At 39.4% G+C, this 13,416-nt stretch overlaps 1 protein-coding gene across 2 annotated transcripts in view; it reads right to left on the bottom strand.

Moving 5' to 3' along the window:
* GASK1B (golgi associated kinase 1B) overlaps positions 1 to 13,416 on the bottom strand; it is a 46,131-nt gene that overhangs the window by 19,865 nt on the left and 12,850 nt on the right. For both annotated transcript variants that reach the window (XM_032632399.1, XM_032632398.1), the window contains exon 3: positions 3,727 to 3,941. In XM_032632399.1, coding sequence (XP_032488290.1) covers positions 3,727 to 3,941 — 215 coding nt within the window. The remainder of the gene's footprint in view (positions 1 to 3,726; positions 3,942 to 13,416) is intronic.

The raw sequence follows: 13,416 nt of genomic DNA, 5'->3' as shown, positions 1-13,416 counted from the left end.
TTTATTCATTTATTTGCTCAGTAAACATTTTCAATAAACATCTCTCTATAAACATTGTATGATGCTAAATATAAGAAGCAAAAAATAAATAAAATAAGATCTTACAAAAAATGTAAAATTTCTCTGGAGTAAAATCTATTAGAAAAGTCAAAAGAGGACTTCCCTGGTGGCGCAGTAGTTAAGAATCCACCTGCCAATGCAGGGGACACGGGTTTGAGCCCTGGTCCGGGAAGATCCCACATGCCGCGGAGCAACCAAGCCCATGTGCCGTAACTACTGGGCCTGCGCTCTAGAGCCCACGAGCCACGACTACTGAGCCTGCATGCCACAACTACTGAATCCCGTGCACCTAGAGCCCATGCTCTGCAACAAGAGAAGCCACTGCAATGAGAATCCCACGCACTGCAACGTAGAGTAGCCCCCGCTCTCCGCAACTAGAGAGAAAGCCCATGCGCAGCAATGAAGACCCAATGCGGCCAAAAATAGATAAATTTTTTAAAAAGTCAAAAGAAAAACAACAAAGTAAGAAAAATTATTCGAGACGTTTAGGGTTGGATAATAGCTAACTTTCATCACATAAAAATGTTTTTATAAATCAATAAGAAAAAAGTTATGGAATGCAATAAAAACATCAATGATTTGAACAAGCAATTCACAGGAAAAAAACACAAATAATCAATGTATGAAAATATGTTATCCTCAACCTCACTTGTAATGAAGGACCCGGAAATATATACAAGACCCCATCATCCTCCATAAAATCAGCAAAAACATTTATTAGTTTTCCACTTCCCAAAGTTGGTAAGAGAGAAGGAAGCAGACACTCTCGCACATTACTTGTAGAATTGTGAAACACTGCAACATCTAGAGAAAAATAGCCTTTGTCTGTGACTTTGGGACAAATAAATGCTGGATGAGTCAAAAATGTAAATCCATTCTCACAGATGCCACCCTTGTATATATAGTTTGATCTACTTTTGTAAATAGTGACCAAATGAACTCTTAACAGTCAGACTAACTTCTGACTTCTACATTCAGTGCTTTAACCAGAGCCAAAACTGGGAACTCCAATATTGGTGTCTTACCTTGGACGGTTCCAGGTTAAAGTCTTGCAAAGGTCTCATCCTCATGAATTATGGGGGATGAGAAAGACTCCTCCCTCTATTGCAGCCTTACGAGATTATAATATACCATAATATACTATAAACATAATTTTTATATGCACTGGGAGACCTAAACATTTGTGTGATTCACTTTAGTGTGACATTGGCTTTGTTGTAGTGGTCTGACACCAAACCCGAAATCTCTCCGAAGTATGCCTGTATTTAGGGTGCACTAAGTATCATAGGAACGTTGCCAATCCATGTTCTTTTTCTCATGGTTTCCCAACCTCTTTATCATTCCCAGCCTACGATCCCACTCGAACTTTCTCCTTCACTATTTTATGGCAAAAGGTTCTTCTTCTTTTGACTGCATAACAGCAAGAACTTATATTATTTTCGGCCAGCCATCCTTACATGGATCTATCTTTTTGTTTTATACAGTATAATTTCCTACCTAAGTAACGTTTTAAAAATGAAACTTGGCGCACAGCATTGGGATAACCATCTCATACTACTTCGCTGCCCCTGCGGTGGTTTTCTATGGTTTAAGGCACAGCAGATGTCGCACAAATATATCTTCATTGGTTGAATGATAGTTGGAGCTTCCCTTAACAGAAAGGAGAATGATAAAGACAGATGGTAGGTTGAGATTTAGTTGAAGGTTCCAAAATTAAAACAAATGTCACCAGAGACAACTTCTAACAGGGTTTGCCATCTAATCATTATAGGTTAGCTCTTCCGTTCATCAGCTGCAAACCTCAAGGTCTATCCCTTCTCGTAGACTTCACCACAAGGTCCATGAATCTCCTCTCCATCCCCCATGCCCTACCATGGTCATCAACCTCAGGACCTTCAACATCTATGCTGACCACTCCCCATAGCGAATACCCTTACCTACTTCACCCTAGCTATCTTCTTCCATTCTCCACTGTATTGCTGCTACATGTTATCATACCAACATCTTCCATTAAACTAAGAAAAACTTGGTAGTTGTTATGTAATAATAGTTAAAAATATGAAAAATACAGTTAGCCAAACCTGCTAAAATCTCTATTTGGGAACTTACTAGCTAAGTAACAGCAAACAAGAGAGGTAACTCTTGAGAAACAGCTCTCCATGGCATTTCTGCACATCTTATATCAAGTTTTCTTCTGCACTATCTCTTCAAGGATGTCAGTATAGCAAACAGTCTTGGAAGATACAAAGAGTGCCTCCCTCTGGGGTGGAAGTCAGATTTGTCTCCTGACCAGGATAATAACGATAATGTCTCCTTCTGGGGCAAATGCTGGACCGTTGTGTCAGCAGCCTCTTATAAGACTGGAGGTTTCCTCATAAGGTACAAAACCTCACTGGGTGTAGCGTTCAGTGGGGTGACTTCACATCGCCCCAGTGGGACCTGAGGGCAGAGGAACGTGAGTGATGAAGTCATTTGTCGCTGACCCGGGAGGCTCTTGTCTTCTGCTATAGCATCTATGGCTGGCTAACTTGTTAACTTGCAAGCAGGGTAAGACCTCAGACCCTTCACAGTTCTTGACAGGAACTTCTTTATGCCTTAGTCTCCCTACCTGTGCAATGGAAGAGGACACTTACCTCAGAGAGATAGTGTGCTAATTAAATGGAATAATGAGGCTATACATATACAGAGCCCAGCCTGAGTCTCACAGCTGCCCTTTTCATCAGTATTTGGTGACTCCTTGCCAAACCAAGTGGCCTGCTCTCGGCTCAGTTCTCAATGGTGGCTCTGAGGCACAGACACCAGAGATCATCTCTTCTTCTCAAAGTTCCTAAATCTCAACCTTCACTAAACTGGTTTTCTTCCCATGTTTTTGTAGAAAGGCAGTCCTAAATTGCCACAAATATACTAATTAACAATACAAAAACAGAAAACCAGTTTTTCTAAGGTGGAAGAAGGGGAAGGCAGTAATTGGAATGAGGGGGTAGGGAGAGTCATGAGATCTTCATCACAAGGAGGTAAGAGTTATTAAAAAACCTATAAAACATCAAGTCACTCAGTTATATAGATGGCCAATATTTATTATTCTCCAATGTCTAATCTTAATGACATATTTGCAAAGAATTACTGGAAAAAAAAAACAGGGGAAATGGTGGCTGTAAGGTATGTGGCCAAGTGACCATTGAAACAGTATGGAATAATAGATAAAAAGGCACTTTTACTGTCAACAGATCCCAGGATTCCAAGTCCCAGATTTTAGTAGTTGTGAGAACTTGGGTGAGTTACTTAACCTCAAAAAACTTTGGTTTACTTACCTCCCAAGTGGGGTAAGATTCTCTACCTTGAAGAGCTGTTGATGGGTTATCTCAGTAAATTGTATCTATGATGGGTATGACTATTCCATGAGTAAAATACTGAAGAATTACTTATTCAGAAATTAATATGAGGGCCAAGGGACATTTCTGAATATTTCCCCAAAAGATATAGCATCTCGTGATGTGGTACCAGGCTTGCCAAATACAACCTTATAGAACACCGGGCTTGCCAAATACAGCTTTATAGAACTTAAACTCTGGCTTCATAAAACCCCAAGGTACAGGAAATTCCTTAGTGGCAGACTTCTGTAACTCTGCGTCAGTCTCAGATAACCACTTACTTGATTGAACTTACCTGTAACAAGAAATCAAAGAGAGCCATCTTGGACCATTCGTGGTGATGTATTTCAGTACAGCCCCATTCAGGTTTGGGTACGCGGCCATTCTGCCAGCACTTCTGTTTCAGCAACTGCTGATAAGTTCCCCAGGTGAGCTTAACAGAAGAGTGGGTCTCATTACTCGTTGGAGACAAGGATGAGTCCCAGAGAATGAAAGGACATGGGCGGCCATCTATAGAATCCAAAAACACAAAAAAAAAAACACTTTTAGAATGTCACTGACTCAGTGTGTACTCTTGGATGTCATTCAGTCTTTCACAGCTTCACACTCTCATCTGTCACATGTGAGAGTTTGATTAGATGACATTTATGATCACTTTCCCTTCTGAATATTTACTATTTTTATACCTCAGTGATGCTTCCTGATAGCAGTCTTATAAGATGGAAAGTTATTGTTAGACAAGGAAAGAAAAGATTTTTTTAAACAGATACTTTATAGATGTGGCAGGAACAGGCCACTAACCACCAATAACTACGTGCTCTGGTTAATGTGGTTTTATTCCACATCTAAAAGCAGTCACCATGAAAAAAGAAAGAATCCAGACATTTATAATTATCTATTCAGTGTCTGAGTGGAGTGGCTCTCTATTTGTAATAACAACCGTGTGATTTTCTGAGGCCATATTATGATGTCAGGAAGAAAAAGAATTTTTAGAAGCTGCAAATTTAAAAGTGAAATTGTATGTTTCGCACCAGTCACTATAATCTCCAAAGAAAGAAAAAGGAAGCAAGAGGGGTTTTTTTTTGTTTGTTTTTCTGATAGAAACAACAGCACTTCTGGTAATGGGTCATTTATTCACATAAAACCTCACAAAGTGTATTTAAGCAAATGTCATTTATTCAACTTCCTGTGCATAGAATATTTTTTCCAAAAAAGTCTGTCACTCGAATGTTTTTGTCTCATTCTTGATAGTTTAGAAATTTCATTGGTCAACTGTACATTAAATGACACTGTAAGCTTAAAGCCAAAGCATCCCTCTCAAGCTCCCATGTCTGTCAAATAAAGTCACTGAAAGATGATGAAGAGCAGCTTTGCTTGTAACTTAAAAATCAGAATGATCTCTTGGGGAAAAAAAGAAAAATGACTAAGTCACAAAGGTCTGAAAAATCCCATTTAACATTCTTAACAGGCCTGGGCATTCGAATCCTCTGAAACTATGGCTGGAATGTCAAGACACATCGCAGGGATTTTTAAAGCTCTTTCAAATGACCTGAGAGGTTCTCAATCTGTAACTGTTTTTTGTTAAAGACTTTTATTTTCCCACCTTGCTTATTTGCCTTCATGTAGAGCTCTAATCTCTGGTCTTTAATGCAAGGACAGTCACTCCTCTAACCACTCCTGAATGTGGTGTTACAATGACCTTAATAATATTAATAACATTCACTTACTCATTCTAATCACCTACATTCCAGTTTTGTTCAAAAGAAAAATCTTTCTCCTTTTAGCCTTGCAATTTAGGCCAGGGCCAGTAGCAAGTCGTTTAGATTGTGGAAAATAGGTCACAGTCACTGATGTACAATTGAAAGAAAAATAGACAAAGAAACATGAACCATATATAAAGAACTTAATTGTTATCTCTCTCCTTTTTACTTCCTTTTACTGTACTAAATGATTTGGGGCTGCTGGGACCCAATTATCTTCTTAGGTATTAGATAAATATAATGTTAAATGTATATGCTCCAAATACTATGCCAATTTAAAAAATAATAATAATAAATTCTAGGTAAAAACAGGCCATCATGTAGTGGGAGACACACATAAACCAGTGTAACGAAATACATGTAAGAGACACAACACAGCTTTCAAAGATATGGGCACTTCAGACTTCTAAATATCAACACCAAGAGGCTCTATCACTCAGTGTCTTTGGAACAAACTGATACACAGCTAGCACTTTGCATTCTCAGGGCTGGGAAGTATTCAAAGGGAGTTGAAAAACACTGAAATTCAACAACACAAATCAATACACAAGACAGACAAAGCACCAGTTTCCTCAGTACACAAGGCCCTCAGAGAAATGAGGAAATTATGCACATAAACAGTTGAAACAGTTAACTTCTGTGATGTTTTTCCTTCCCTTTAGAAACATTTGTTTCATATTTTAAAAGTAATTAAGAGTAAATCTACTCATTTTAGGAAATATAACATTAAAATGTATAGCTAAAAGATGACATGATAATATATATAGGAAACACTAAAGTCTCCACCAAAAAAACTATTGGAACTAATAAATGAATTCAGTAAAGTTTCAGGATATAAGATTAATATACAGATATCTGTTGCTTTTCTATACACTGAAAATGAACTCTCAGAAAGAGAAATTAAGGAAACAATCACATTTACAATCATATAAAAAAGAATAAAATATCTAGGAATAAACTTAACAAAGGAGGTAAAAGACCTATTTGCTGAAAACTATAAAACATTGATGAAGGAATTTGGAAATTATACAAAGAAATGGAAAGATATCCCATGCTCTTGGATTGGAAGAATTAATATTGTTAAAATGGCCATACTACCCAAAGTCATCTACAGAGTTAATGCAATCTCTATCAAAATACCCATGACACTTTTCACCGAACTAGAACAAATAATCCTAAAATTTATATGAAACCACAAAAGACCCCAAATTGCCAAAGCAATCCTGAGAAAAAAAGAAGGGAGCTGAAGGAATCACACCCCCTGACTTCAGACAATACTGCAAAGCTACAGTGATCAAAACAGCATGGTACTGGCACAAAAACAGACACATATATCAATGCGAACAGAATAGAGAGCCCTGAAATAAACCCACACACCTTTGGTCAATTAATCTACAGCAAAGGAGGCAAGAAAATACAATGGAGAAAAGACAGTCTCTTCAATAACTGGTGCTGGGAAAACTAGACAGCTACATGTAAAAGAATGAGATTAGACATTTCCTTACATCATGTACAAAAATAAACTCAAAATGCATTAAAGACCTAAATGTAAGACCTGAAACCATAAAACTCCTAGAAGAGGACAAAGGCAGAACACTCTTTGACATAAATTGTAGCAATATTTTTTAAATCTGTCTTCTAAGGCAAAAGAAATAAAAGCAAAAATAAACAAATGGGACCTAATTAAACTTAAAAGATTTTACACAGCAAAGGAAACCATAAAGTAAATGGAAAGACAACCTACTACATGGAAGAAAATACTTGCCAATTATATGTTTGACAAGGGGTAAATATCCAACATATAAAAATAGCTCATACAACTCAATATCAAAAAAAAACCAAAGATCGCTTAAAAAATGGGCAGAAGGCCTGAATAGACATTTTTCAAAAGAAGACTTACACACAGCCAACAGGTCATGAAATGATGCTCAACCTTGCTAATTTTCAGAGAAATGCAAATCAAACCACAGTGAGATATCAACTCACACCTGTCAGAATGGCCAACATCAAAAAGACTACAAATAACAAATGTTGGTGAGGCTGTAGAGAAAAGGGAACCCTCCTCCACAGTTGGTGGGACTGTAAATCAGTGCAGCCACTATGGAGAACAGTACGGAGTTTCCTTAAGAAGCTAAAAACAGAGCTACTATATGACCCAGCAACTCCACTTCTGGGTATATTCCAAAGAAAACAAAAACACTAATTCTAAAAGATACATGCACCCCAATGTTCATTGTAGCACTATTTACAATAGCCAAGATATGGAAGCAATCTATGTGTTCATCAACAGATGAATGGATAAAGAAGATGTGGTATATGTACACAATGGAATATTACTCAGCCATAAAAAAGAAGGAAATTTTGCCATTTGCAACAACATGGATGGACCTAGAGAGTATGATGCTTAGTGAAATAAGGCAGACAGAGAAAGACAAATATTCTATGTTACATCACTTATATGTGGAATCTAAAAATATAAAACAAACCAATGTATATAACAGAACAGAAACAGATTCACAGATACAGGTAAAAAAAACTAGTGGTTACCAGTGGGGAGAGGGAAGTGGGGAGGGGTGAGATACAGGCTATAGGATTAAGAGTCACAAACTACTGTGTATAAAACAAATAAACAACAAAGATATACAGTACAGGAAAATATATCTGTGATTTTTAATAACTTTAAATGGAATGTAAAACTACAGAAATATTGAATCACTATGTTGTACCTGAAGCTAATAAAATATTGTAATCCACTCTACTTCAATACAAAAAACAAATAAACAAACATAAAAAAATGTCTAGCCTAGAAAACAGCAATCATCTACAATCTCCTACCCTAGTAACCGGTTCTGTTATTCGTATATTTACATCTGGTATTTTCCCATCCCTTTCTTTCACACATGAAAAAGTAAATTGTTTTTAGAAATTTAAGGAGTAGAGCTTTCGGTTAGAGTTCAGACTCTAGAACCCAACAGACCTTTTGAATTCTGATCCTACTACTTCTTAGCTTTGTAACATTGGACAAGTTATATAACCTTTTCAAACCTCACTTTCATCCTCTGTAAAGTGTGGGCAATACTGTACCTTCCAAAACAAACTTTGTTAAACAGGATCATACGTTTAAAGTTCTCAGCCTGGTGCCTAACATATATGCATATCCTGGAAAGGTTTTGCTATGACTATTTTTTTTTTTTTTTTTTTTTTTTTTTTTTGGTGGTACGTGGGCCTCTCCTGCTGTGGAGCACAGGCTCCGGACGCACAGGCTCAGCAGCCATGGCTCACGGGCCCAGCCACTCCGTGGCATGCAGGACCCTCCCGGACCAGGGCACGAACCCGCTTCCCCAGCATCGGCAGGCGGACTCTCAACCACTGTGCCACCAAGGAAGCCCTGCTATGACTATTTTTATATGCATGCGTTATACAATCACATAATTCATCAGCCTTCTAGCCCTTATTTGTTTATTGAACATCTACTATGTCTCAAGCACTATTCTAGGCCTAAAGCATATAGACATACATGCAAGGTTTTCAGTTGTTTGTTGTTCTGTGGGATTTTTTGCTTTCATAGAGTTTACATTTCCAGCAGGGAAAAGAGGCAAAAATTACACAAGGGAAATAAACTATTTGGAATCACCTTATATATATAGTTTATCATAATTGTTTCACTAAATGTTACATTGCAAACATTTCTCTTACACTTAAATATTCTTAAACAGTGTCACTTTAACTGTGATACAATAATGTAACCCAGTGATCAGCAAACTTGGTCAAGGGCAGACGGTATTTCAGGCTTTGAGGGCCACACAATGTCAACTAGCAAGTGCTCAACCCCATTGTGATACGAAAGCAGTCAAAACAGTATATAAACAAATGGTGGTGACTATGTTCCAATAAAACTGTATTACACACCCTGAAATTTACATTTTTTGTAATTTTCAAGTGTCATAGTAGTATTATTATTATTTGGATATTTTTTTCAACCATTTAAAATTGTGGAAGCCATTGGTAGCTCAGGGACCACACAAAACAGGCTGTGGGCTATCCCTCACCCACAGACTGTAGTGAATCAATCCCTAATCTAGTGTGTGGGTTTATTGTGTTTCATTTACCATTTCTCTCCTTTAAATCTTAAAATTTTTTTTGAATGATACATTTTCTATTAAATGGTTCTCAAACTGCCGCAGGGAGCTTTCAACGGATAGGAATAATTGGTTTTCAGTTAACATCCTCTGTTTTCCTCCACATGCATCTCCCCTCAGCAAAATATTCTGACTGCCACAGAAACACATTCTGTCCTGCCATGCCTGGCGTCAGTCACCACAGGGAAAGGGGCTTCCAGAGAGCAGGGTAAGAGGCAGTTCCCAGGCTGAGCCAGGCTGGATGCCCTTCCTTCCAGCCAGCAGGTCTTGCAGAGTATTTGTACACATTGCCCAGGCTGGTTCCAGAGCTCAGAGCTGTGAGCAACTACTGTGAGGTGCATTCCACTTTGTATAAAATACGGCTGATAACAGAATCAAATGAAGCTTGATAGATCTGAAGGGATGACAGAAAAATACCCTTTGAAAGCAGCAAACAGGTTAAAGCAACTTACCTGAAGTGTTTCAGAGATGAAGGGCATTCATCTCTTCGCATTTGGATTTGTCAGAATGAGGCAGTACTGGGCTCTCTAGAGAAATCTTAACGGTGAAGAGAGAAAATTCTACCTGTCAGAATGGGGAGGAAGTGGGGTTTTAAAAGAAACGTGGGTGTTCATGTGAATTAACGGTTATATAACTGTCTTTTAAAAAACTGAGACTTGCCAGTAAAACTTATTTTTTCCAAAATCTGAATATCTCCCCTGAATTTTGATGTTCTCCCAAGTCGTTCTTTATTCAAAAGCACAAAGAAGACATTCTTGTGAGAAGACGAACGTGAAAATCCACTAAGAATGAATGCTCTACACAATCTGCTCTGGTTTATCAGGTGCCCTTCACCTTGAACCAGTGACCCGTTTTGTTGAACTACAGGGGGAGTTATCAGTGAATGTCTGCATCTATCACTGGGCAAAACCAAGTAGAAACATCCTGAGCTCTGAAATCACAAGCCTATTTTATCACATGGGCCAAGTTCCAAGCTTCTCGTGAACAAGACAAAAAAGAAAGTGACAGTTCAGCTCAGAGCCCTTCATTAAAAATAACTCCCAAACCCTCTAAAGAAAACAAAGACCGGCCAAACAGTGAGGTTCACCTTTGTTATGGGAAACAAATTGTCATGTTCCATTGCAACTTCCAATGCATTGAAGGAAAACTTGAATGCTGCAGCTCTCTAATCGAAAAGCAAGTGTTGATGTGGGCGTACCTCCACGGAGAAGGTAGCAGGTGTCTGGTTGTTAATGATCCCTTAAGTACTATCTGCTCTATTTTTCTACGGTGCCTCTCACAGTAGGGTTCTGGCGATTAAAAGTGGAAAAAGTAGGTAAGATCTCTTGGCTTAGGGATGGCGAACGTGGACAAGTCAGTCAATGTGAGGGCGGGTGAAATAGGATTCTGTGACAGTCTGGCCGGGGAGGAAATGTGGAGGATAAGATGCTCAGGCTTTCAAACATTGTTAATTCACTTATTCCCAAAACACATATTTACCATTGTCCCCCAATATCTGGACGCATTTGGTTCCTGTGTTTGGGATAGAAAGAATTCAGAGTGAGGCATACCAGAAACAGAGGCCCTGCAAAATCCCAGTCCCAGGCAAGGCCTGGGCCACAGCTGGGAGTTTAATGGAAACAGACAAGCACGCGTGTAATGACGATCAGGTTGTGTGTCTGCCAGTTGAAGAGTGTTTTAAAGGGACCAAGTGAAGGAAGGACTAAAATAAAGGCTGAGCTCTCAGAGCCAAGCCAAGCAATGAAGAACTGCCGGGCCCCAGCATAGCGAAATGAGCAGCTATGGCCATGAACAAGAAGAGCCATGTCTGAAGAGGAGCTGAGTGCCTGGGTGGAAAACCAAGTCATGAGTGTTGATTCTACACTTGACGCTGCATCTCTGGTCTCCACAGGACTCAAGACCAGTCCTCCAGCCACCCTGACTGAGGCAACGGGCTCCCCAAGGCGTGAAAAGTGTGAGATCCAGAGACACTGAAAATACGGCACTGTCAGATATTAAAAAGAATCAACCTATATTAGGTTTTAAAAGGGGAAGGTGGCAGAGAAGCAGAATTCCATAGATTTTACACGTGTAGATTCCATGCAGCCAACCAAATCCTCAATACAAGGGCTTGTCTTAGGAATCCAATTTCTGGGTGATTTAGAAAACCGTTCTTCCAACAAAAATAGAAATGTATTTAGTTACTTTCCTAACTGTTTCACTAACTGGTTTTCTCGAGGTTGGACTGAGTTAAAATAATCTCCACGTTTCCTCAAGCGTTAGCTAAGCATGAAGCACTTGTGACTTCCCTCTGTCACAGACGATTGAAACAACCCAAACCATCAGCTCTACTTTAAAAGCATACGACCCAGCAATCCCTCTACTGGGCTTACACCATGAGAAAACCATAATTCAGAAAGAGACATGTACCACAATGTTCACTGCAGCACTATTTACAACAGCCAGGACATGGAAGCAAACTAAGTGTCCATTGACAGATGAATGGATAAAGAAGTGGCACATATATACAATGGAATATTACTCAGCCATAAAAAGAAACAAAATTGAGTTATTTGTAGTGAGGTGGATGGACCTAGAGACTGTCATACAGAGTGAAATAAGTCAGAAAGAGAAAAACAAATACTATATGCTAACATATATATATGATATCTAAAAAAAAAAGGTTCTAATGAACCTAGGGGCAAGACAGGAATAAAGACGCAGACGTAGAGAATGGACTTGAGGACAAGGGGAGGCGGAAGGGTAAGCTGGGACGAAGTGAGAGTGGCATGGACATATATATACACTATCAAACGTAAAATAGATAGCTAGTGGGAAGCAGCCGCATAGCACAGGGAGGTCAGCTCAGTGCTTTGTGACCATCTAGAAGGGTGGGATAGGGAGGGTGGGGGGAGGTGCAAGAGGGAGGCGATATGGAGATATATGTATATGTATAGCTGATTCACTTTGTTATAAAGCAGAAACTAACACACCATTGTAAAGCAATTATACTCCAATAAACATTTAAAAATAAATAAATAAAAACAAAGTGTCCTTCTTTGTTCTGAACCTTTGACTAATGGATGGGAACTTCTGCTTTCTAGGTCTGCCCTGGACTTCCGCTATAAAAATGGGAGCTCCCAGACACTTCCTGTCTCAATATTCCCTTTAGAAAAACAGGAACCGACCTTGACTTCAGAGGGTCGTGATGATGGAGTCACTGCCAAACTCCACAAACATTTTGCCAGTAAAGTCTTGGTTACATCAGGGGGACCTGGTCCTGGGCCGTTTAATGTTGATTAAGGTAGATGAAGAAGCCATGAATTCCTGACTGGAGTGAGCTTCCTACAGTCAAAAGCTCATCACATCACCTCTCTTCTTCAGACCCTTCAATGATTTCTCATTATCTGCGGGATGAAGTCCATGTCCTTCCATAACATAAACCCACCCACTCTCCACTCACCACCGCCAGCCCCTATTCTCCTTTTTCCAAAACGGTGTGCAGTTTCCACGCACACACTCCCTTCACAAGCTTCTCACACATGGGTTCTCTCCACCCTTCTGTACCCACCCACAGTGACTTTGAAGAACTAGTCTGACACTACTGCTTCTAGAACCTCTGCAGTCCCCCTACCCACCCCCCTTACACACACATCACTCTCTGTGCCTGCAGGCTTCCCTAAACATATCTCCTGGAGGTCTTTACCCTACCCGTCTTTGTTTTTCTTTTTTAACATCTTTATTGGAGTGTAATTGCTTTACAATGGTGTGTTAGTTTCTAGTGTATAACAAAGTGAATCAGCTATACATACACATATATCCCCATATACCCTCCCTCTTGTGTCTCCCTCCCACCCTCCCTATCCCACCCCTCTAGGTGGTCACAAAGCACCAAGCTGATCTCCCTGTGCTATGCGGCTGCTCCCCACTAGCTATCTCTTTTACATTTGGTGGTGTATATATATCCATGCCACTCTCTCACTTCGTCCCAGCTTACCCTTCCCCCTCCCCGTGTCCTCAAGTCCATTCTCTACATCTGTATCTTTATTCCTGTCCTGCCACTAGGTTCTTCAGAACCATTTTTTTGGTTTCTGTTTTAGATTCCAT

Source organism: Phocoena sinus, chromosome 5 (assembly GCF_008692025.1).
Source record: "Phocoena sinus isolate mPhoSin1 chromosome 5, mPhoSin1.pri, whole genome shotgun sequence".
Lineage (NCBI taxonomy): Eukaryota > Metazoa > Chordata > Mammalia > Artiodactyla > Phocoenidae > Phocoena > Phocoena sinus.
This window is presented reverse-complemented; position numbering and strand designations above follow the sequence as displayed.